At 49.6% G+C, this 24,046-nt stretch overlaps 2 protein-coding genes across 2 annotated transcripts in view; both read left to right on the top strand.

The window, feature by feature from the left end:
- Positions 1–2,717, top strand: part of LOC126938037 (stimulated by retinoic acid gene 6 protein-like) — a 69,482-nt gene extending 66,765 nt beyond the window's left edge. Inside the window, exon 19 of the mRNA XM_050762109.1 lies at positions 2,621–2,717. Coding sequence (XP_050618066.1) covers positions 2,621–2,652 — 32 coding nt within the window. The 3' untranslated portion in view covers positions 2,653–2,717. The remainder of the gene's footprint in view (positions 1–2,620) is intronic.
- The window catches only part of CCDC180 (coiled-coil domain containing 180), a 68,810-nt gene continuing 47,447 nt past the window's right edge, over positions 2,684–24,046 (top strand). Inside the window, exons 1-14 of the mRNA XM_050762284.1 lie at positions 2,684–2,746; positions 2,922–3,071; positions 4,325–4,515; positions 7,018–7,106; positions 8,150–8,259; positions 9,304–9,432; positions 9,529–9,639; positions 9,762–9,857; positions 11,958–12,121; positions 13,357–13,476; positions 18,410–18,489; positions 21,155–21,243; positions 22,103–22,225; positions 23,341–23,514. Of these exons, the coding sequence (XP_050618241.1) occupies positions 3,003–3,071; positions 4,325–4,515; positions 7,018–7,106; positions 8,150–8,259; positions 9,304–9,432; positions 9,529–9,639; positions 9,762–9,857; positions 11,958–12,121; positions 13,357–13,476; positions 18,410–18,489; positions 21,155–21,243; positions 22,103–22,225; positions 23,341–23,514 (1,545 nt within the window). The 5' untranslated portion in view covers positions 2,684–2,746; positions 2,922–3,002. The remainder of the gene's footprint in view (positions 2,747–2,921; positions 3,072–4,324; positions 4,516–7,017; positions 7,107–8,149; positions 8,260–9,303; positions 9,433–9,528; positions 9,640–9,761; positions 9,858–11,957; positions 12,122–13,356; positions 13,477–18,409; positions 18,490–21,154; positions 21,244–22,102; positions 22,226–23,340; positions 23,515–24,046) is intronic.

Genomic DNA, 24,046 nt, shown 5'->3' with positions numbered 1-24,046 from the left:
AGAAAGGATTAACAAAATGGGGTATATATTTTTTAATAATGGGATACTATACAGAAATAAACTATAGACACATTAAAATATATATATGGGCTTAGCCTGGTGGCTCAAGCCTGTAATCCCAGCACTTCAGGAGCTTGAGGCAGGAGGATTACTTAAACCTAGGAGTTCAAGGCCAATGTGGGCCACATCGTGAGACTCTATCTCAACGAAAAAATAAATAAAAATTAGCCAGGTATAGTGGTATATGCCTGTAGTTCTAGCTACTTGGGAGGCTGAAGTGGGAGGATTGCTTGAGCCCAGGAGTTTGAGGTTACAGTGTGAGCTGTGATTGTGCCACTGCACTCCAGCCTGGGTGACAGAGCAAGACACTGTCTCAAAAAAAAAAAAAAAGTATGAAACTTACAAACACAATGAAATAAGCCCAACATAAAAGTGTCCCCATTTAAATAAAATTTTTAAAGAAGCAAAACTAATTCAGAAGTTAGAATATTTGTTATCTGCAGGAAGAGAGGGCAGTGACATGACAGGTACACAAAAGGGGCTTCTGGAGAGTTGGTAATGCTCTATTTCTTATGGGTGCTGGTTACTAGGCACGTTCCTTTCAGATAATTCATTGAGCTATCCACTTATGATTTCCATGCTTTTAGATATGTATGCTATGCTTCAACATGCACATCCAATCAGTTGATTAAATAACTTTTTTCCTGGTTAGTCACAGATCAGGTGGTTCAAGACTCGAATTACAGGGTCTAGATTCATATCCTAGATCTTCCTATCTTGGAGATCTTGGCCAAGTCACTGACTCTGAATTTCAGTTTCTTAATCTATAAAATGGGTTAGTTAAGGCACCCTTCTCATAGTTATTGCAGGCATTAAATCTTCTCATTAAATATTTGCTCTTGTGGTGGTCCTCATTGCTCTGCTTTGTCTGGACTATGCAGAAGACAGACAACAGTCTGGGATAGAGGAAGGAAAAGATGGGGTCAAGAGACATTTTCAAAGTTAAGAGTGAGAGGGAAAATATCAAAAGTGATGCTGAGCTACAAGAAAAAGATCCAGAGGCCCTGGTGTCATTCTTTCCGTTCCCTGTCTCTGGCTTTTTGCCCATATCTAAACACAGGAGGTGGACTAACCAGATGATCTCTAACTGGTTAGTCTTTCCAACTATGATATTATCAGGTTGGGAGGAGAATGGAAATGCCATCCAAAAGGCAAACACAAATTTCCACGTTTGATCCAAACTCAAACACACAGTCTCAAAAACTTGGAAGTTAAGGGAGGTAAATTCTCAGTGGCAGGATTATGGGTTATTTTACTTTCTCCATTGAAGTTTTTCTGTTTTCTAATTTTCTAAAATAAATGTGGAGTTCAATTAAAACAAAATGCCATACTTGACATGTCCATGCCTACTATTTATAGCCATATAATTTTTAAAAAGAAAGAAACCCCTAAATTACAGATGTGCCTGGAACCAGAACCCAGAAAGCATCTGGGTAGGGAAAATAGTTTCTAACGTTCAAGGCCAAAGCCAGTAGGGCCTCCTTGGATGGGAAAGAGATATGAGACTGCAGATAATTCCTGGACATTACCTATTTGTTACTGTGTTTTCATCCCTTCCCTCAGTCACCTACACGTTTTCTTTTTCCAGCTAAAGTGAATCTAATCTTTGTTACAGTACTTCACCTTGTTAATAAAACCCAGGACCGAAGAATGAGCATTTATTAGCAATCGTAACATATCACTGCCAAAGGGAGGGATTCTGTAAAAAGGCGCTGGGTGTCTCATATATATGGGAAACCCTAGGCCACGTTCAGTGCCAACCACAAGCATTTTCATCTCTGGCCAGGCAAGCCTTGATCCCTGAATTTTGAGCTCTCAACCTCTTTTAAACTGAGAAACAGATGGTCTTTTCCAGAGTCTTTCAGCTTCTAACTTACAGGCAAACACTACCATATGCTGTCTCCCAGCAGAGATTGGTTTTAACCAAGGCAAATAAGATAGGATGGACTTTGTTGATCATGATGGCTCAGTGCTACATCTCATATATCCTACCACCTTTCAGAACATTTAATCGTGCTGCTCCTGGCGGCCCTGGGATTGTAGTCCTTGTGGAGAGGAGAAACTGGCATTGAAGGAAGTAGTTGAGTTTTACTACTCCACGTGGGGCGCTCCCATTACTAAGAGCAACCTCCCCTCCCTGGGAAGAAAAGCGTGGGCGGGGCCAGGGCAGTCCCTCCCCTCCGCGTTGCCTTGGAGACCATGGGCGTCCAGCTGCAGTTGTCGCTGGACCGTCCCTGGCTGCCTTGAGAGGTGCTTTCTGCAGGCAGGGACGCGCCCAGGCCGGGCGCAAGGCCTCCCTCCAATCTGCCGGGCTCAGGGGGATGTCCAGCGGCTGCTCAGTCTATTTGGGGGGCTAGGGAGGGGGATGGGAGGGGCTGGTTGGGTCTTCTCAGCACACAGTAGGCGCCTAATTAGCGTGACCTGAATCAGGTTACTCTCTCCCTCCAATTCTCCTTCCCTGTGTCCCATGGAGGGTGGGTTAGGGTCCCTGATGAGAGTTCAGCGCCGCGTTGGAGTTCCAGTCCCAACCGACATCTTGAGCGCTGTTAACTTTTCCCAGAAGAGCATGGCAGAGTGAAGCACAAACAATAATCCTGTGTTATTCGCGTTCCCAAAGTCCCTTCGGATTTGCGCCCTGCGCGGCGGGGAGAACCGGCCTCCTGCTCGAGTTCGGAGCTCATCTGAGGTTAGTTTCATCCGTTCCTTGAAAGTTAAGACCCTGAGTCGACATTCCCCAGGCCCCTATCCCCCAGCAGAGAGTCCTTCCCCGGGAGTCCCGCCCTGGGGTGCCGCCTCGAGGCCAGACGTCGTCCCGCCTGGACCTGAACCTGAGCTTGGGACGGGCGGTTTCCCAACCTCAGGAATTGGAATTGAGACACCAAAGCCCAGACGCGTTTCCTGGACGACGGCTTCCCGGCAGGGGCATACAGCCAGCGGCCAAGATGTCGTCAGTGGGGAAGGTGACCCAGGTTCCGAGTGGGAAAGCCTACCAGCAGATCTTCCAGGCTGAGGTAGGAGCCGCCCTCTGTCCCCCTTTTCTCCGTGCCTCTTCCCTTGCTTTCTTCCAAACTTCCCTCCCTCCCAGGGCTTCCCTACTGGAAATTGAATAAAACAAGGGCTTTGAAATTACTTTGATTTTAAAAATAATTCTTACTGGTTCTTAAATTTGTACCAATACAAAATTAGAATGTCGGTTCTTGAAAATTAGAAAACTTAAATTAAAATTTTAAATGTAAATTACTCAGAAAGAGCCTGGATGGAACCACTGGGTGACCTCTCTTTTTCCCATGCATAAGAACATGTCTAATTTTTGTATTTAAAAAATAGGCTTCATTCTGTGCTAGTGTTTTGAAATTTGCTTTTTCTCCGTGACAGTATCTCACAGACCCTTTTCTATGCCCGTGGGCACCCATGTATTTCACCGTGCTGAGTGGCTGCCCGCTTGTTGATCTAGGACTCCCATAACTGTATTGAAGTGAAGCCCTCTTGACAACAGTGTAGGTTATTGCAATTGCCTTGTCTTCTCTGAAGCACTGTATAGACAAAACAAGATCTTAACAGAAACACACAGACCCGAATCCTTCCTTTGAAGTTCTGTACTGCTTATTTAAAAGGGATCTGCGTTCCTAATTTGAGCCCTAAATAATTCTCTGTAAAACCTCTGGAAATTATAAAAGTCTAAAGAAACCAAAAAGCAATTACATCACTCACACGATCCTGCTGTCTCTAAGGCCATTCTTAACTCTTGGCATATTTCCTCCAGGGCCTTTTCCTATGCATTTTAAATTTTGAGATCATACTGTATAATTTTGCTTATAATTTTTAATTTGCGTGTTTAAGTGATATGTTTAACAATGTATCATCTCCTAAGCATTTCCTGAGGTTATAAAAAATTCTTTGTGGGTCTCATCTTTAACAAATGCCTAACATTCCATCAAACGGACATACCATGTTTACTCAGCCAATCCCTATTATTTGTCAGTTCTGTTTTTCCAATTTCTTGTGATTATAGAAAAGGCTGAGATGTTCATCTTAATCTTCATTTAAGGTTCTTAAAAAGAGGCCTTCGTTGAAGTGGCTGGGTGACTGTTACTGGAAGGAGAGCTCTGCTGTAGGGATATGCCCTGGGGTTGAAGGCCTCCCTGAAAAGTGCCTTTCTATACAGCTCTCTGGATGTCTTTCTAGACAGCCACCATCAGCCTGAGAGTGCTGGGGAGTCAGCAGCTCTGACCACTCCCCCATCCCTGGTCCTCCCTGGATTCAGGTGCAGCTGGTCCACTCCCTGGCGGCCACCAGGAAGCGGGCTGCAGAGCATTCTGTGACCCTGAAGAGTGGCAGGATACCCATGATGAAGAAGGTGGAGACTCCTGAAGGGGAGGTGATGTCTCCTCGACAGCAGAAGTGGATGCACAGCCTCCCCAACAACTGGATCATGGAAAACCCTGTTCTCCACAGGTAGGTCCTGCTGTCCATGCCTCACCCCCATGCACTAGAGTACCTGAGCCTTCAAACACTCAAAAAGAGCTGGCACAAGATGAGTAGCCTGTAGGAGTGAAGTCTCAAGTACCACCCCTAAAGCAGGGAGGTTAATACCTACCTTGCAGGGTGGTTTGCTTCTCTTGCCGCTATTCTCCCACTCCCACAATCATTATTGATTAAGTGCCTAGGGCCAGGCACTGGGTGTGGGGATCCCACCCTTATGAAACTTGAGACCTCAAAAGTAAATAAATAAGCACATCCCCCCAATGGCAGAAAAGCTCTAACTAAGGGGACAGGGGCTATGGGATGGGGGCCGGGAAAGCTCTCTGAGGAAAGGGATCACCTGAAACCAGAGGGTGCAGTATGGGGACAAGGCTCTGAGAAAGGTGGTCTTGGCCCCCTCCAGAAGGCTGAAGGTAAGTGGACCCTGAGAGAGGGCAGGAGATGAGGCTGGGAGCAGCCTCTCAGGCCACAGTCAGTATTCTGAACTTTACTTCAGTGAGCGGCTGATTTGCAGTTTTGAAGTCCCTCAGGCAGCTCTGTGCAGAATGTAGGGGGCTTCAAGAAGAGGCAGGAAGGCCAGGGCACAGGACACTGCAGCTGTCCTCATAACCTTACTGGTGGCTGTGAGAGGGAAAGCAGCGATGGGCCTCGGGTGTCTCTTGGAGGCAGAACCCATGATACCTAGTGATGAATTGGAGGGGAGGAGAGAGCTCCTGAGAGCCCTTGGTCTCTGGCCTGAGTGCTGGGTGAACAGCAGAAATGCAGTTCCCTGAGATGAGAGCAGGTGGGGTCAGGCATGGAGATCAGCAGTTTCTTGTGAACTTCCAGGTTCAGCGGTTCCTAAGCATGCCACTTCAGTTTGCTGAGCTCTGACTCTCAGCTATGGGGAAAGGAAGAAACAGATCTTCTTCCCAGGGTTCTTGAAAGAATGGAGCAGGCGTGGGGCTTCCCTTAGGCACTTTGAGTTCTACACAAGCCATAAACCCTTGCTGGGCCTGGGACTCTGGGATAGAAAGCAGGCCTCCTCTGCCTGTCTTGGTGGTTCCTTTCATCCTCTTTGGGGCAGGGACAGACCCCTTGATGAGTACAGTTCTCTGCCCTGACCTGGCCTTTGAATTTTCCCAGGAAAGCCACCCCCAAAGCTTCTGACCCTCATGCTCTTAACTCCCGACAGACGGAAAAATCCACTGGCCCACCCAAGCCCAGACTCGAGATCAGCGTTCTCTAGCCCATGTCACCCTGCCTGATGCCCCAGGTGGGGGTCCAGGTTTACAGGGAGCCTGATGCCCCAGGTGGGAATCTAGAGGAACTACCCATCAGGCCCAGCTCCCTCTAGACACTCTGCAGGGCTAGCAGAGGCCAGACTGGGCCAAACACATGAGTGGCAGAGCCAGGGCACCCTGTCTCCCTCAGGCATCAAAGCAAAGGGTGCAGATGTTTGAAGAGTCAGCCAGCCAAGGACAGTCCACCTATATGCTCATTACACAGGGCAGATCCCTGGGTGGATGGAGACCAGCCCAGGCCAGGGGGTAAATCACCACTGGTATAAACAAGCCCCAAGTCCCTGGAGCAAGTGACTAAGAAGCCAGAGTTGACAGCAGGGGTCATCATCTCAGCTCCTACAGGGCTGCTTGGTCCAGGAGCATTTAGAATGACAGGGTCTGAAAGACCTTTCTCTAGAAGATTGGCCTGGGCCCCAGCAGCTGCAGCCCAGGCCCAGCAACTTCCTCGCTGCTAGGTCTGCACTGAGGGCTAAATGAGAAGTTGGCTGGAAAGTGTTGGACATATGGGGGGCCCAAGGAATGGCAGCAGTCACTGGGAGCTGCGGGATTTCTGTGGTGCTTGCCCCATGGACAGGGCATTCACAGATGCCAATTCCAAAGCTGATGTCACATCCACCCCACTGGTCCTCCCTGTTGAAATAGTTCCTCCTGGAACCCCAGCTGTCTCCTCCCTCACCCAAATTCCATGGGCCTTAGTGTAACAAGGATGGATCTTGGAGTCTCCTCTCTGTTGCATTCTGTGGTTCCTATAAGCCCCTTCCCCCTTTCTGGAAAATAGGGTTACCTCAAGTACATCATAGGATGGGTTGCTGAAGGAGCAAATAAGGATGCATGCCAAGAGCTAGCATGATCTGGCTTTACTGGGCTGCTCATACCCCTTCTGATCCTCAGTTTCCCCAGCTGGGAAGTGTCTCAGGCTCATCATCCACACTTGACCACCAGAGCCAGAGCAGGCTCCCTGAAGGCAGGAACCCAACCTCTCACCTAGGGACCCACGGTGTCTGCTGGCAGGGGACCCCAAGCGGCGTTTTTTGGGAACCTGGGCACTGCCTCAGGGCTCTCTGGAATTGGGGTGTGCCTAGTCCATTGCTACTGTCCACAGGCCCTCTGGAGAATCACCCCTTGGTGCCCTTATGTGCCAGAGCTGCCATGGATGGCATCGGGACTTCACTCTTCTCTGCTTGTGTCTCAGGGAAAAGGAAAGAGCCAAGAGAGAAAAAGCCCGAGAGAGTGAGAGCACCATCGCTGCCCGAGAAGTGCGGGGTCTCATGGACACTATGGGTGAGCCTCCATTCAGCCTCAAGGCAGGCCTGTCCTGGGCCAGGGCAAGACCTGGGCAGGAGGTGGGGACGTCTCCTGGCAACTCCTCTGAGGAAGGCCCTGAGCTCCCACTGTGTTCCTCAGCTCAGTCACCTGAAGGGCATTCTCCCTGAGCATCTCACCCGAGAGTCCTCACCTGTGCAGGGAGCTGGGGGAGGAGGGGAGCTGCCTGCATGGAGGGCAGTTACTGATGAAAACCAGGTGACTAAAGGATTCCACGCGCTTTCTTGCAAGTTCCCAACAGTATTTCTCATCTGCATTTTCTTCCTTCCTACCACATTGTCCTAGTTTGACCTTATCCTAATATAAAAACCTTTTTTCTTTATGATTAAAAAAAATACGTGTTCACCGAAGACAAACAAAGGAAGGAGAGAAAGAGAAAGTAAAACCTTCCCCTTCACAATGGCGCCTCTTCTTCTCCGAAGAGTCACCAGCCCCCACCCCAACCCACCCCTGGTTAACCCATGTGGCATCCGGCTTCCCACCTGGATAAAGGGGACAGCAGAGCATGTGGCAGGAGCATAGACTTGGAAGCAAGTGGCCCAGATCCCTGCTCAGCTGCTGGCCAGCTTGGTTCTTCAACCTGCCATGACTGAGTTTCCTCACTTGTGAGGCGAGGCTAGGAATGGAAACCACCTCGTGGCCTCAGCGTGAAGACTAGCTGAGTTTGAACAATACCCACTATGCAGGAAGTACTATGGAAGTGTTGGTAGCTATCATTTCTGTATGTATTTGCTTCCATAGAACTTTTTTTTAAAAAAAACATTCTGTGCATACTATTTAGGAGATTTTTCAGCTTTTAACTATGTATCTGAGGCCTCAGTCCCTCTAGCACTCAGGAATCACTGTTGTCTTTTCTCTTTTTCCTTAAGCCTCTGCCACCCTGACCTGGCTCTCGGGTCCACCTTCTGAGTCGGGCCTCGGTGTGCAGGGGCTGCCTGCCTGTGCTGCCTTTGCCTGAGAGCTCTGAAGGCAGCCTCATCACCTCTGTTGTTGCTTCACAGTTCCTGAGAAGATGAGCACCAGCACCTTTCAAAGGCGAGCAGAACACAAGAGGAGGAGCTACGAGGGCGCTCTGGCCAGCTTTGAGGAGGAGATTGCGCAGGTTGGAAAGGTGAGAATCCTCCCTCTCCCTCCTCTTCCCTTCCTGTGCCATTCCAAAGGCGGGTGTGTCATGGCTCCCAGCCTCCCTTCCCCTCTCCAGCAGAGGTCCTCAGGGGCTCACAGAGCCTTAGACAGACATGGAACCGTCTCCTAGTGCCTGAGTGGCTCGTTATGAGTGTTTGTGAGCACAGCTCCCCGTAGTTCTTGGAAAAGCGCTACAGGTCATGTGCTGTTATTATCCTTTTGCAGTGAGGCCCAGAGAGTCTTACCTGACTTGGTGCATAAGGCCCAAGTCAGAACTGCTCTCCAGGTCTGACACCAAACCTAGCCTTTGGCCTCCCTGCTCAGTCCTTCTGATGAAGGGCAGAATGGTACACCCACCGCTGACAGCCCGGCTCTGCTGGGCTCTTATGGACTGCCCCCCATTCAGCTCTCATTCCTCTCCAGAGACCTCATCTCCAGACACACTGGTGTCTGGAATGTTCCCTAAATGAGACCAGCCTTTGCCCTTCTGGATTGCCCTGAGCCCCAGATTTCCACTTGTCCTCTTCTCCCTGAGTCTTCTCTGACCTGTGTTGCCCTGCCCTGGATTCCTGGAGCTGGCTCTGTGCCCAAAGCACCAAGAACAGGCTCTCCAGCCATGTTTCTTCATACGTTCCCAACTAGATGCCAGGTCTGATTTCACCCTTGAGCTCTGTGGCTTTGGTGAAGCCATCTACCTGAGCCTCAGTTTCCTCATCTGAAGTAAACTTGGCATTCTTTCATTTGGCCACTTCTTTAATGAATATTTGTTGAGTGCCAACCGTAGGCTAGGCCCGATGTCAGCAGCCAATTTGAAGACTGTGATGAGGATCAAATGAGCCAAGAAGGAGCGCTCAGTGCAGAGTGTGTGGCATGGCTGTGAGCTGACTAGCGAGCCTCGACTCCTTAGGTCTAGGCAACGATCATCATTTTTGAGATGGGACCATGCCTGGCACTTCGCCTATGACAGGGAGGGCTCTCTCCTTCCTGGGGGTTCTGATGCTGTGGCCATCATCCCCCTGGCCTGTTGCAGGAAATGGAAGCTCTCATTGTGGACACAGCGGGACTTTTTTTGAAGAAGCTGACCGAGTCTGATGAAGAAATGAACCGTCTCTTCCTAAAGGTGGAAAACGACACCAACCTTGAGGACTACACCATCCAAGTAGGGGTCCCTTCATGGCTGGGCCTGCCCCACCCGGGTCCTGCTTCTTCCCTCCCTCCCACCGGCTCCTAACCTGACCCAGACTTCTCTGCATAGGCCCTGCTAGAGCTGTGGGATAAGGTGGCCAGGCGGTTCCTGCTCCAGAAGCAGGAGATTAAGGAGCTGGATGAGGCCCTGCACTCGCTGGAGTTCTCTCGAGTCAATAAAGTAAGTCGGCTGCAGGTGGGCTCTGTGGTGATTGTCACTTGCCAGGTTTATTAGGCATCCTTCTGTTTCCTTTTAGTTCTCCAGGAAATGAGTCACTAAGTATGGTACCTTGTCATTTCTAGCTAAAAGGTGTGTTGAAGAAATATGCTGAAGTCATAGAGAAAACTTCATACCTCATGCGGCCCGATGTGTACAAGCTGATAAATAAAGAAGCCATGGTGAGTGGTTTTCCTGGGCAGGGATCAGCCCATGGGAGAAGGGGCAGGACCAGGAACCCGGGACACCCCGAACCTGGTGTCTGGTGTCTCGGGAATGGTGGGCTTCTCATCTATTACGTTTCTAAGGGGCCCAGGTGGGTCTCTTAGGTAGAGAAGCAGAGTCCTTGCTATCGTAAGCATTTTTCAATAGAGATCTTTCTAAAGTACATTTCATATTTCCCTGACATCTTGAACCAGGCATACCTCATATAGGGCTATTGTCTGGAGCGCTGGCGATGTTACTGAGCATCTACTAGGTCATGTCTCAGCAACTGTGTGCAATGCAATAGGTGCTACACTATAGAGTCATCGTTGGGGGACTACGGTGGTCTCAGGGTGGTTTCCACCTTCGAGTGACCTGCTCTGCCTGCTGTGTCTGGCTTTTCTGCCTCTTCTTGCCTCTCTTCCTACCAGTGGTCTGTGCCCATTGCTGAGCCTGCCTCTTGGTTCTGTCCCCACTGCTTTCCCCTGTCGGTGCCCCCAGCACCCCTGCCCCTGGCCGCTTTCCTTGGGGTGGAAAGCACAAAATTCAAGGTTGTTCATGATGTCTCCAAAGTCAGAGCAAAGTCTGACTCCTCTGCTGCGAGAGAGGACTCCTCTTTTGGCTGCCCAAAGGCACATTGTGGGTTTCCTGGTCTTGTGCAGTGAGCTGAGCTTGCTGGATAAGGGGCCTCCTGGCAACACAGTAGGCTGAAAAGAGGACGGTGTTTAGAATCACAGACAGGTCCAGCCCACGTCAGCACCGTGGTGACCCGGATAAAGCACAGGCAAAGAGTGAGCACAGACCTTCTCAACTGTCCGGATGTGGAAGCTTCTGAAATGACTCAGCCCAAGCCTGGAGCTTGCTGAGTCATTAAATGAAGATAATATGGATGTTCCTCCACTTACGATAGGGTCACATCCCAATGTACTCATCATAAGTAAAAAGTATAGAAAGTCAAAAATGCATTTAACACCTTCATAAACCCATCATAAAGTTGAAAAATCATGTCAAGCCATTGTAAGACTGCCTATAATACATGTCAGGATTTGTTGGGAGGATAATAAAAGAGGGTCCAGCTGTGGTAGCTGTCTTCTGAGATCAGGGAGGGCTCCTAAGTTGTGCACGTTTTATCCAATAGGAGAGTCAAGGATTTCAGTGTCCCGGATGTGTTTCACTGCTTCCCTTCCCTATGCTTCACTCATTATTACAACTTGCATTTGCTACTTGCTCTACCTGTGTTTTTCTCATTTATTGTCACGAAATCCCTATTCTATAAATAGCATGAACCCCATTTTATGGCTGCGGATCTGTAGGTTGAGGAAATACTCGCCAGTGCCACCCAGCTAGGAAGTACAGCTGGCATCAAGCCTCAGGCTCCACTGAAAAGCATTACTGGAATTTCTAGCCTCTGAGCTTGGCAGGGTTCTCACCTACTGCCCCAGCATACTGCCACCTCCCTGGAGGGCTTTGGGAAATGTTTGGAGGTATTTGGAACCAGGGAGGATGGGGGAAGTTACTCCCATCTAAGCAGGGGCAAGGATGCTAAAGGGCAAAACAGTGCCATGCAATGGAGAATCATCCCCATGCCCATGCCAAGGGTGCCCAATTGAGAAGCCATGGGAGAACTGCTGAAGAATGTTCTAGCTCTGGCCTCATCTTGCCATTGGGTCTCGGTTCTCCTAACAAGCATATGTGGCTCGTCCCTGATGGCACAAGCACTCTGCTTTTGGAAGAAATTTATAAAAAGGAGTAAACACTTAGAGCTCACTGAGTGCCTACCTCCTTTCACCTTCTTTAACAAACATCTGAAGTGACCTTGGAGCTGCTATGAAGCTCATGCAGTCGGGGTCTATGGTTAAACCTTCAAGGAAGACCCTGGTCCATGGCCACTCAGTGCCAGGAAGCTTCCTTGAGTGCCCACTGAGCCCTCAGTCCCCCTCAGGTCCTGCAACCACCACACTCAGCCCTCAGCCTGCACCTCCCCTCTCCAGCCTCCCACTGCTCCTCTCTAACTGACACTTGCCCTGACCCAAGAGAGACCCTGTCCTGTCTAGAGCCCTGTCCATCTGTGACCACAGGTCATGAACTATGCCCTGCTGGGCAACCGGAAGGCCCTCGCCCAGCTGTTCATCAACCTGATGGAGTCCACCCTGCAGCAGGAGCTGGACAGCCGCCACCGCTGGCAGGGCTTGGTGGATACCTGGAAGGATCTCAAGAAGGAAGCCCTGCTGCAGAGTTTCAGGTCAGCGCCACCCACACCACACACAGCTCCTTCTCCAGCCCACCAGGGGCTGGCAGAGGCTAGGGCTGGCATTCTCCCTCACTTTTTGCCATTACTTAAAAATGCTGCTTTTTCTCTCTGCTCTTTTTAAAGTTAAAAATAGATAAAGGTATAAAGAATAAATTAAAAATCACCACTAATCTCTCCCCACAGTGAGAAGCACAGCAAATATTTTGATATATTTTCTCCCAGGCTCTTTTAGATCCATACAGTATATGCGGTTTCATATTTTATTCATGAACCTTGCTTCATGACCATTCTCTGAGCTCCATACAGCTGGAAAACATTCATCCGATTATCTGTATAATTTCCACTCTTTGTTATCACTCATAACCCTGTGGACACTGGGCGTGAACGAATGGACAGCCTTCAGGCAAGCGCTTCCCTCCCTTGGGGAGCGTGTTTCCTCCCTCCCATGGGAGGGGCGTGAAAAGAAGTCCCTTCTCCATGCTTCCTCTGCCAAGGGGCACTTTTGCTGTGGATGAAGGAAAAGTGTATGAAGGCCTACCTCCGTCTTGCCTTTCCATGTGACCTTGACCAAGCCCTTGAACATTCGGAATCTGTCTCTTCCTATGCAAAACAGGCATCCTAACGGACCTGTGATAGAGTTTCAGTGATCCATCCAGATACTGCATGGAAAGTGCCTATCTGGGCCTGGCACTGGAAAGCTGTTATAAATGCCAAACATCATCGACAGTGATAGCAATGGCTGCCGTTTACTGGGCATTTCCCATGAGCCAAGCGCAGTGCTAGGGGCCTTGCTTGCATCATTTTACTGAGTGCGCACAAGTGCCAATGAGAAAGGCACCATCATGAGTTCCATTTTACAGAAGAAGGAACTGCGGCTCAGAGTAGGAGAAGGACTTGACCAAAGTTACAGAGCAGGCAGGAGGCGGTCAGGAGCCCACCAAATCTGAGCCTGCTGGTCTCATGCTGTTGGTGCCAGAGCTCCACTGACCTGACTATCCCTCCATTCTTTCCTCCATTTCTCCCTCCCCCATTTCTCCCTCCCACCCTCTCTCTCTCCTTTCTTTAGGGTGCTAGAGGAGAGGCAAAGGCTGGGGAGGAAGGGGCTGGGGTGGTGTTAGGGAAGGAGTGCTGGGGCTCTGAATGCTCTCACCATGGTTCTCTTCCCTCTCTCACTCCTGCCCTGCTCCTTCTCTCCCCTTTATGGTGCCAAAATGTCTGATCACCAGTGAGTTCATGGCCAGTGAGAGTATCCATACTCCCCTGGCTGTGGTGAAGGAGCTAGAGGTCATGCTGAAGACCCAGAACGTCCTGCAGCAAAGGCGGCTGAAGCACCTCTGCACCATCTGGTATGGGCAGGAGGGGTGGCCCGGGAGGGGTGCTTCTTGGGGTTCAGTGGGGGAGGCAGAAGTGGCCTACAACCTGTCCCCCAAGACATCCTTCAGACTAAGTAGGCCAACTCCCAGCTCTCTGGCCCTGGGCTGGCCGCCTAGGCCATTTCAGCCTCACTCACAAGAAAGGGCATGGCCCATTTGCTGCAGGAAGAAGCTTGGTGTAGCTGCCAAACAGCTTGAAAGAAGCAATGAACGGGGGTGAGGGAGGAGGAGGCACAGATCAGAGCACGCAGGGCCTGTGGCCAGGTGGAGGGGTTTGGACCTTTTTCTGAGGGCACTGGGGAGCGGAGTGGCTCCATGAGCTTTGCAGTTTGGAGGTGTGTATCAGGCATCTGACACTGGAGGCTGGAGGCACCTGTCAGAGGCTGTGGAAGCTCTCCTCAGATGTGGGTCCACCCAGCCCTGATTTCAGTTTCATGAGAAAGCTATTCAGTGGGGTGCCCACTGAGTGTTCTAGATCCTAGAATCCACTGTCCAGGGAGTTCGTAGCCTCCACTCTCAGAAGCAGGATGGAGCTTTCCTGGTACTGCAAAGTGGAGGTGCCGTGTGTTGTGGAAATGCTCTCTAGTAACCTGGGACACAGATTCTTCTCATCTCTGCACCCCCAGGTCCTAACTTCTCCTAGGATGTAAAAGACTAGTAAGGCTCCACATGGCTTGAGCTAGAGGGCCTGCCCCTAGGCAGGCACCTCCTACCCCATGGACAGTTAATTTCTTTTTTTTGAGACAAGGTCTCACTCCGTTGCCTAGGCTGGAGTGCAGTGGTGCACTCTCGGCTCACTGTAACCTCTGCCTCCTGGCTTAGGCGATCCTCCCATCTCAGCCTCCAGAGTAACTGGGACTACAGCCATGAGCCACCACGCCCAGTTAATTTTTGAAGTTTTAGTAGACGTGGGCTTTCTTCATATTGGCCAGGGTGGCCTCGAACTCCTGAGCTCAAGCAATCCACCCACTTCGGTCTCCCAAAGTGCTGGGATTACAGGTGTGTGCCACTGCACCCGGCCCAGTTTTTCTCCTTGTGTTTGACATTTTGTACAGTTACATTTTGATCCAGGTGTAAAATTAACAAGATGGATACACATCTCAGAACAGGGAAAGTACTTGTGTTCTTTTCTATAATTCAACTTCTTTCCAACTCTGAGCCCCTGTTCTTTAAGTTGGATAGAACTTGGTCTTTCTGGGAGTCATATCCCTTGAGGCAAAGTTCTAGAATTTCATGCAATGCCAGGGCTGCTGTTGGGATGTCTGGTTCTCAGTTATAGTTCACCCCAATGCCACTGGGCTCCTACTGCCTCCAGACAAGTGGACATAGGAACCTCCTCAAGGAGGCTGCTCTGAGCCCCTGAGTCTTCACGCACAGGCAGTGGTTTCTCTCCAGGGCCCTAGGTCTTGCAGATGCTCCCATAGTGCCACCAGGAAGCAGAATCCAGGCTGCCACTGCCAGGCAGCTGCCTGTCCTGCTCTGTTTGCGTTTCCCCCACAGCCTCTTTGTATAGGGGTTGAGGAAATACCTGGTCCCCTGGGCTCTCAGCCTGCTGCCACAAGCACCTTCTCACCAATGCACTAGACTCTCCCAAGAAATTAGGCTTTTGAGAATGAAAGCCAGAAACATTTCTGGGCTGCCCTGCCACATCCCTCTCACAGGATGTCAATGTGGATTGGTTGGTCACCTGTCTGAATGGAAGAGAGGGACAGGATCAAACACAAGGAGAAAAAAATGTACCCATAGACGTTTCTGGCCACAGCTTGGAGACACTGTGCAATGGCAGTGTCTGCAGGGGGAGCGGGCAGGCCATTAGACCTGGCCTGGAGGAAGGTGGGACAACTCTGCAAATCAGGGGGAGAGTGGGTGTTGGCAGGACCACGAAACTCCTTTGCAGTGGAAGTATGTAGAGAGGTGAGGTCAGGACACAATTCTGGCATCCAGAAGTATGTCCTGTGAACACAAGTCTGGAGCACACAGGTCTAAAGGTAAAGTTGTAAAACCTTGGTCATAGATTCAAGTGAACATCAGTAGAGAAGGCTGGGTCTTGGGGCCTTGATAGCACCCAGAAAACCCACTGTGTAGATGACCCTCTCTTCCTCCCTGATCTGTCAGGCAGTGAAGAGCCTTCTAATCAAGCTCGAGGAGCTGTCCCAAGGGGACTGCCTCATAGGGCAGTGTGGGGATCCCACACACCATCCTGGCCCACAGTTTTAGGCCCTTCTTCTGGAACCCCCTAATCTCCAGAAACTTGGCGGGGATCCTTGCTACTCAAACACAGGGTCTGCTGGGAGCGTGTGGTAGTGATGGCAGAGGGGAAAGTCTAGCTAACATTCCCCAAGGCCTTGACAGGGAGATATCCAAACACCTGGGAGAATTCCCGTGAGTTTTCTTGGCCCCAATAAGTATATGTGCATATGATTTAAAAAAATTTTTTTTCAAAAAATAAAATTTGTATTTTGGAGTTATGTTCAATTTCTAGAAAAGTTACAAAGATAGCACACAGAATTCCTAACCCTAACTCTTCACCCAGTTTCCCTTAATGCTGCCATTCTATATGCCACTGGACATTCATCAAAAGTGACAAATTCATTTTGATGCATTTCTGTTAACTAAACACCAGATTTCATCTGCATTTCACCTGTTTTTCCACTGGTGTCCTTCTTCTGTTCCAGGAGACCACATTACATTTAGTGTAATGCTTAGAGTTGAGATAGTGCTATGCATACTCTTGTACCTACCTTTTGCTCTTTACTGTCCATTTATGAGTAGGGTTACCTGAATCCCTGTTTGCCCAAGACCATACTGGGTGACACATCTTGTTCTGGCATAATCATTCGTAGTGACCTCTTTCACTGTCAAAAATGTCCTGGTTTAGACAATAAATCATATGATCCCTCTAGCAATACACCTCTTCCACACCGTTAAACATCATCCAATTTTTAGCGTCTTTAAACAACAATCATGTCTAGTTTTTCATAATTCTGTAAGTCAGCTGGGTGGTTCCCCCTGTGTGGGCTGGCTTGGCCAGGGCTGGAAGGTCTAGGATGGCCTCACCTGTGTGTCTGGAGTCTCTGCTGGGTCAGCTGGGTCCTCTCTCCATATACTTTCTTAGCTTCCAGGAGGCCAACCTGGGATCCTACACACAGCGGGTGGCAGAAGGTCCCTGCAGCAGGAGAGGACAAATCCATGCACAGCCCTTCCCAAGCCTCTGCTAGGTTGTATTTGCTAATGTCCCATTGGCTAAGGCCAGTTACATAGCCACACCCAGATTACAGGACTGGAGAAATAGACTCTACCTCCCCCATGGGAGGGAGCTGACCATTTTTTAATCTGCCACACTATTTTTTTTTAACTTAGATGTCTAATCAGATAAAGAAAATGTGGTACATATACGCCGTGAAATGCGATGCAACCATTAAAAAATGAGATCACGTCCTTTGTAGGGTCATGGATGGAGCTGGAAGCCATTATCCTCAGCAAACTAACACAGGAACAGAAAACCAAATGCCGGCCGGGCGCGGTGGCTCAAGCCTGTAATCCCAGCACTTTGGGAGGCCGAGACGGGCGGATCACGAGGTCAGGAGATCGAGACCATCCTGGCTAACACGGTGAAACCCCGACTCTATTAAGAAATACAAAAAACTAGCCGGGCGAGGTGGCGGGCGCCTGTAGTCCCAGCTACTCGGGAGGCTGAGGCCGGAGAATGGCGTGAACCCGGGAGGCGGAGCTTGCAGTGAGCTGAGATCTGGCCACTGCACTCCAGCCTGGGTGGCAGAGCGAGACTCCGTCTCAAAAAAAAAAAAAAAAAAAAAAAAAAGAAAACCAAATGCCGCGTGTTCTCACTTAAAAGTGGGGGCTGAATGATGAGAACACATGGACACAGGGAAGGGAACAACACACACCGGGGCCTGTTGGGGGTGAGGTAGGGGGAAGGAGCGCATTAGGAAAAATAGCTAATGCATGCTGGGCTTAATACTTAGGTGATGGGTTAATAGGTGCAGGAAATCACCGTGGCACACGTTTACCTATGTAACAAACCTGCACATCCTGCACATGTACCCTGGAACTTAAAAACAAAAATTTAAAAAAGAATTTGGTATCTTTTTCTCAACTTTTATTTTAGATTCAGGGATACATGTGCAGGTTTGTTACCTAGGCAAATCACGTGTTGTGGGGTTTTGGTGTACAGATTATTCTGTCACCCAGGTAATAAGCATAATAAACTATAGGTAGCTTCTCCATCCTCTCCCTCCTTCCACCCTCCACCCTCAAGTAGGCCCTGGTGTCTGTTTTCTTCTTTATGCCCATATGTATTCAAAGTTTAGCTCCCACTTGTGAGAACCTGCGGTATTTGGTTTCCTGTTCCTGTGTCAGTTCATGTAGGAGGACAGCCTCCAGCTCCATCCATGCTGCTGCAAAGGCCATGATCTCATTCTTTTTTATGACACTATATTTAATGACTTCAGAAGAGGATTTGCTGTACTTTATTTAGATAGTTTTCTACTGTTGATGTGAAGGTTTTTTAATCATCATGTGTGTTTATGAACAGCATTGTTAAGTGAACATCTTAATACATAAACTTTACATGCATTCTATAATGCCATCTCAGATTAAGTCCCAGAAGGAGGCTTCCTTGGTCAAGGGATGGGAACAGTTTGTTTTTTCCACTGGAAAAATTATGTTCTTTTCTTTTCTAAGTAACAAGTTTGTTACTTAGAATTTGTTAATTAAAAGACCTTTCAACCGGGTCATGTTTGAACACCAGGAAATCCCCAGCAGTTCCCTTTGTTCTTCAGTATTTAAATCGACGATTTTCTGGAGCTATGTTTCTTGAAGATACTACCCATTTTGGTTAGTAAACTTTTGTTCCTATGTGACTTACTTGCCGTATCTTCCTTCCCAGTGACCTCCTGCCCCCCAATTACAGCAAAACTCAGCTGACTGAGTGGCATTCTTCCCTCAACTCCATGAACAAGGAGCTAGGTGAGTGACGTCTGTGGGACTCCACCTGCATTTTTCCAGAACTCTGTTCAAGCAGTTGCTTTGCTGAAGCTCATTCAAGTGAGTGGTACGACCATCGTTGGGAGGAGGGATGGGGGTGTGGCAGGAAGAGTGAGCTCTGAGAGCTTAAAAGGCCCCTCCTCCTTTCCCAAGACCTCCCTTCCTCACTGCCTAGCCTGCAGCTACACTAGCCACACCCTCTGACCCCTGACCCCTGACCCAAGCATGGAGACAGAGAGATGGCTCTGATGCCCTCCTTGAGGAAGGCCCAGGAGCATGCCCCAAGAGTGTGAGGTGGAGCACATGGTCTTGATGCCCAGCTCTGCTCCTCCCGGGCTGTGTGACCTTGGGAAAATCAGGGCCTCCGGTGGCCTCAATGTCCTCCTCTGTAAAATAGGGATGGCAAGAAGAGTAATAATGGTCCCTGCTTGTGGGGTGGATGGCCAGTGGTAGTCCAGTGCCTGGCTTATACAGAGTCCTCAATCACAAATGGTGATGTTTCAAAATGCTCTATAATAAGGGCAGTCAGGCTGTAAACTGTGTGCTGACTGCTGGTTTTGGAACTAAGTGTTGTTAGACCCCCCAACTGCCTCATTTGTTGACGTATTATCTGGCTGCTTTCACTCTAAATGGCAGAAGTGAATGCAGATGGCCGCTGACTTAGGATGGTTCAACTTAGGACTTTTCGACTTTATAGTAGTGTGAAAGTGGTACACATTCAGCAGAAACTGTACTTCAGATTTTGAATTTTGCTCTTTTCCTGGGGGCTGTGGTGCCTGGATACGTGGTGGGATACTCCCTGGCAATGCTGGGCAACGGTGACAAGCTGCAGCTCCCAGTCAGCCCTGTGATCATGAGGGTAAACTAGTGTACTCTGTTGCCAGATGATTTTGCCAAACTGTAGGCTCATGTATGTTTTCTGAGCACATTTAAGATAGACTAGGCTAAGCCATGATGTTCAGTAGGTTAGGTATATTAAATGCATTTTCAACTGAAAATATTTTCAACTTATGGTGGGTTTATTAGGACGTAACCCCATTGTAAATAAAGGAACATCTGTAGTTACAACAGAGACTGTATGACTGCAAAGCTAAAACAGTTTACTCTCTAGCCCTCTATAGAAAAGGTTTGACACGACTTGCTCTAGAAGATATGTAATAAGTTTTTCATCTCCTTAGAGGATCATAGCAACCTAGTGAGGTCAGTGGTATCATTGTCCTCTTGTAGTAAGAGAAGGGTTTAGTGGCACAGAGAGGTGAAGTATCCTGCCCAAGGTCACACAGCCAATGAAGTGTCACAGCTGGACTTAGCTTGGGTACTTCAGCTAGTAGTACACGCCATTGCTTCTAGGGCTCTCAGGTTTATAATACTAAGGGTGTTTCTGTGTGAGCCACAAGACTCTATATAATAGCAATGGCTACCATTCATTCAGTGCCTCCTACAGACAGGCATTGTGCTGAGCCCTGGCATTCAGTAGCTGGCTCTGCCCTCGGGCACTTCCAGTCCAGAGCAGAGGTCAGAGCAAGCAGGGAATGGACAGGTTCCCAGCCGTGGGAGCCACAGTCAGGGACACAGCTGGTTCAGGGTCATGGAAGACATTGACAAGGAAATGATCATGTGGTTGAGAACTGCAAGAGAGGTAAAAGTCAGCCAGGCCAAGAAGGAGGCAGCATTCCAGGCAGGGATACAGTGTAGGGTGCCCTGGAGGCAAGACAGGACTGGGGCCTTTGAAAACAGGGAGGGGAGGTTGGAAGATGCAAAGCAGCCGGACTCTGCTGGCCACGTGGGCTGCACGTGGAAGTCTGGGCTTTATCCTGAGGGCAGTGGGAACTCAGTGGAAGGTTCTGAGCTGGGGGTGATGATGTCAGGGGGTGCAAATGGCCCAGAGGGATGCAGGAGTGGAAGCAGGGGGATGTGGGAGAGCCCATCAAAGCGGCCTCACGGAAGGGTGTGGACACCTTGGCCTAGGAACTAGCCTGGGGACAGGAAGAAGCAGATTTAGAGTTTCTTCTCGTCAGTTCTAGCATCTGTCAACCCTCCCAGATATCCTAAATCTACACCCAGCTGCCATCCCCCTGCCCTTCTCCCCAGCCCTGGACAAAGAAAAACCACCACCAAATCTCTGTGTGGTCTTTCAGTTTCTAGAAATTGCCAACAGCACTAAACCAGAGTTGCTTATCCTGGACATCAGAGTCACACTGAGTTTATTATAAGCTGGGAAACTGAAGAGAGGAGAAATAGAGAAAATAAATAAAAAAGCAAGCTTCCGCGCGTTCTGCTAGTGCCTTCAGTTTTTCAGGGATGAACACAGATAGGATCAGTAAATGCTCATTGATCTCCATTCTCATTACTGGTTTACAACTTGGTGCAGCTTCCCAAAAGGAATTTCACCAGCCCTGAAACTGAGTCAAGAGTCAGGGCCAGAATGGATTCAGAACAGATAGACAAGCTCTTCATTTGAGATCCTTATCTTGGGGTGTCGGGGCCTTTGTAAGGGGACACCAGCCCCTGATCTGAATTGGGACCACTGATCTTCACCTAAATAAATGTTGCTGTGGAGGCACTTTGCTCCTTTGCAGAGGGGACACTCCCCTTTCTAATCCTCTCTTCCTGGTGGACTGATTTGCTTTGTTTTCTGCCCATGGAGACACCTACCATGTGGACTGCATGATGCGGATCCGCCTGCTGTATGAGAAGACGTGGCAGGAGTGCCTGATGCTTGTGCAGAATTGTAAGGTGGGCACCCTTCCTGCAGGCCTGAGAAGAGGAATGCCTGGGCGGGACCTGAAGTGCCTTCCCTGGCCCCATCCCCACTACCTTCCCCTCCCCAGCTATGTCCCCACCTCACTCCCACACACCCTTTAGCCTCCATCCAGGCTTTTCTTCCTCACAGAAGAAAATGGAGTGGCTTCCTAGCCCCAGTGCCTGTGCTCACTGGCCTCTGGGCATTCTGAAGCTGTTCCTTCTGCCCAGATCCCCTCCCTAGCTATCCCTGCCATCTCTCAGGTTTTAGCCCATCACCTCCTCCAGGAAGCCCATGTAAGGTGAAGTGTGCACTCTCAGATCACCTCAGACTTCACACTTGACTCTATGTCATGCACAGCACTGGGCGTTGTTTATGAATGGAGGTTGTGTTCTGGGGGTTATTGCAATGCACCCCCTTCGTAGATAGGCCTGGCCCCACTTTCCCCTCCACCCTGCCCACTGCATAACAGAGTGAGACAGTAAACTCGCTCCCAAACCCAAGCACAACTGTGACTTGTTCTCTAGGATAGGGGAACTATGGAGTCAGAATGTCCCTTCCTGCCTCCTTGGTAAGATTGTAAGCAACACCTCCACCCCCAAAGCTTAACTGTTGTGAAGTGTGTTCGAGCTGAGGGTCCCCCTTGGGGAGCCTCACAAGAGCTCCTGCATGCCTCTCCAGCCAATTTGCACCCAGCCCTCCATACCCTAAGGGGAACAGAATTCATGGGGTGCAGGGCCCTCACCTGGAGCTCAGGTCTGGCTTGAGCAACACTGAGGCCTGTAGGATGGAGTTGATGCCTGTGGGGACCTCAGTCCTAAACCAGGCTCTGCCTTGTCCCACACACTCCAGAAGCAGCTGCTGGACTGGAAAGCCTTCACTGAGGAGGAGGCAGAGACCCTGGTGAACCAGTTCTTCTTCCAGATGGTGGGAGCACTCCAGGGCAAGGTGGAGGAGGACCTGGAGCTCTTGGACGTGCGTGCTGGGGACTGTTCCACTGGGGAGCTGAGGTGGGGTTGGGGGTCCGCGGGGTGCTGGCTGTAAGAAGAGCCCAAGAGCTCCAACTTGCATGTTCCTAGTGTGTCCACTCACCCTTGTCAGACCCTCTCAGAGCAGCCCCCTTATGCTGGCCACTGCAAGCTCACCCACCTGACTCCTCCCAGCCACCCACTGACATGGGTGCTGTGCAGAACTCCAGGCCATGAGCGCTCCCCGGCCATTGCTGACCCTGGGTACTAAAGGGCTGTGGAGGCACAATAAGCCCTCAGCCTAAGACACGTGGTATCTTGAACCGGGGTTGGCTCATGTTTTCTGTGAACGGCCAGATGGTGACTATTTTAGGCTCTGTGGGCCATCAGGTCTCTGACGCACCTTGTCAACTCCACCAGTGCCACACAAAAGCAGCCCTAGGCAATGCAGAAACAAATGACATGACTGTGTTCCAATAACTTTATTGACAGACACTGAAATTGGAATTGTATGTAATTTTCATCTCATTAAATATCTTCTTTTGATTATTTTCCAGCCACTTTAAAACTGAAATATCTGTGTGTAGCTCACAGGATCAAACAAAAACAGGTAGAGGGCCAGATTTAGTCTACAGGCAGCAGCTTGCCCAGCCCTCGCCCAGATGAGGGTGTAAGACACATGCCTTTTTAAAAAGGTGGGTGGTGTGTGAGGATTTCACAGCAGGTGTGGTGTTTGGCCCAGATGCCATGAGTAAGAGAACTCCAGAGAAGGAAAGATGCCCAGGCCAGCGTTGCTGTGGCCTTCTGAGTGCCCAGCCTGTTTTTTAGGAATGGCCCACACTCCATCTTCTTCCTGTCAGAGACTTTTGTGGAACATAGGATATGTCTAGAGATGGGACTTGAGAGTCAACAAGACTAAGGGCAGGGCCTTGGGCAGACCCAAAACACTGTCCCAGGGAGGGAGGACCAAGAGCCCCAGTGTAGCCTAGAAGTTGACCTTGAGGGATGGTGTCTGGGCAATGCTGTTCAGTCATTAGAGACAGGGGGCCCCACAGGTGGGCCCTCTTCCTGGCCCTGGGACTTTCAGCCCTCAAGTCCCTTCTCTGGGCTCTGCCACTGCAGAAATCCTTCGAGACCCTGGCAGATCAGACAGAGTGGCAGAGTTCGAACCTCTTCAGGTACTTCCAGGAGGCGGTACAACTGTGGGAGGCACACCAGAGCAAGCTGTTGGTGCAGGAGCTGGAGCTGGAGAAGAGGATGGAGCAGCACCAGCAGAAGCACAGCCTGGAGAGCCAGGTGAGGCCCACACCCAGGGCTCCATTTTTCACACCACAAACAGCAATGAACTCAAACAGCTCCTTGACCCAAATGGAGAACCTTTAGCTATGAAATTTGGGCAGATGGGGACATTAAGGCTTACATTGGTCATGGGATCAGATGGGAGTAGCAGAAATCTGGAACCAAATGTCTCTAAGAGTTTGCATGAGAGACAGTCAGATGGTTCAAATAAGGAGATGATTAAAGGATGGTATCACGAAATCACACACTTCATTGCCATTCAAAGAGAATTTTTTCATAGGTTCACAATGCTTAAAGAGGGGGAGAATAACGTGAACCAACCTCAAAAGGAATACATCCACAGGGAGTAAACCAGGTACATTAGGCACTTTGTAAGCTGCAAAGCTATTAAAGTCTAGTTGTTCAATTAGGATGGAAGCAGGCTTCCATGGGAAGTAAAGTCTAATAAAAGCTTCAGGTGTGCCTTTCTATGTGCCGTTTCTCCGGAGAAACTGGCTTGCAAGCTAACACAGTGGACATCTGTGATGGC

Source organism: Macaca thibetana, chromosome 15 (genome assembly GCF_024542745.1).
Source record: "Macaca thibetana thibetana isolate TM-01 chromosome 15, ASM2454274v1, whole genome shotgun sequence".
Taxonomy (NCBI): domain Eukaryota; kingdom Metazoa; phylum Chordata; class Mammalia; order Primates; family Cercopithecidae; genus Macaca; species Macaca thibetana.
This window is presented reverse-complemented; position numbering and strand designations above follow the sequence as displayed.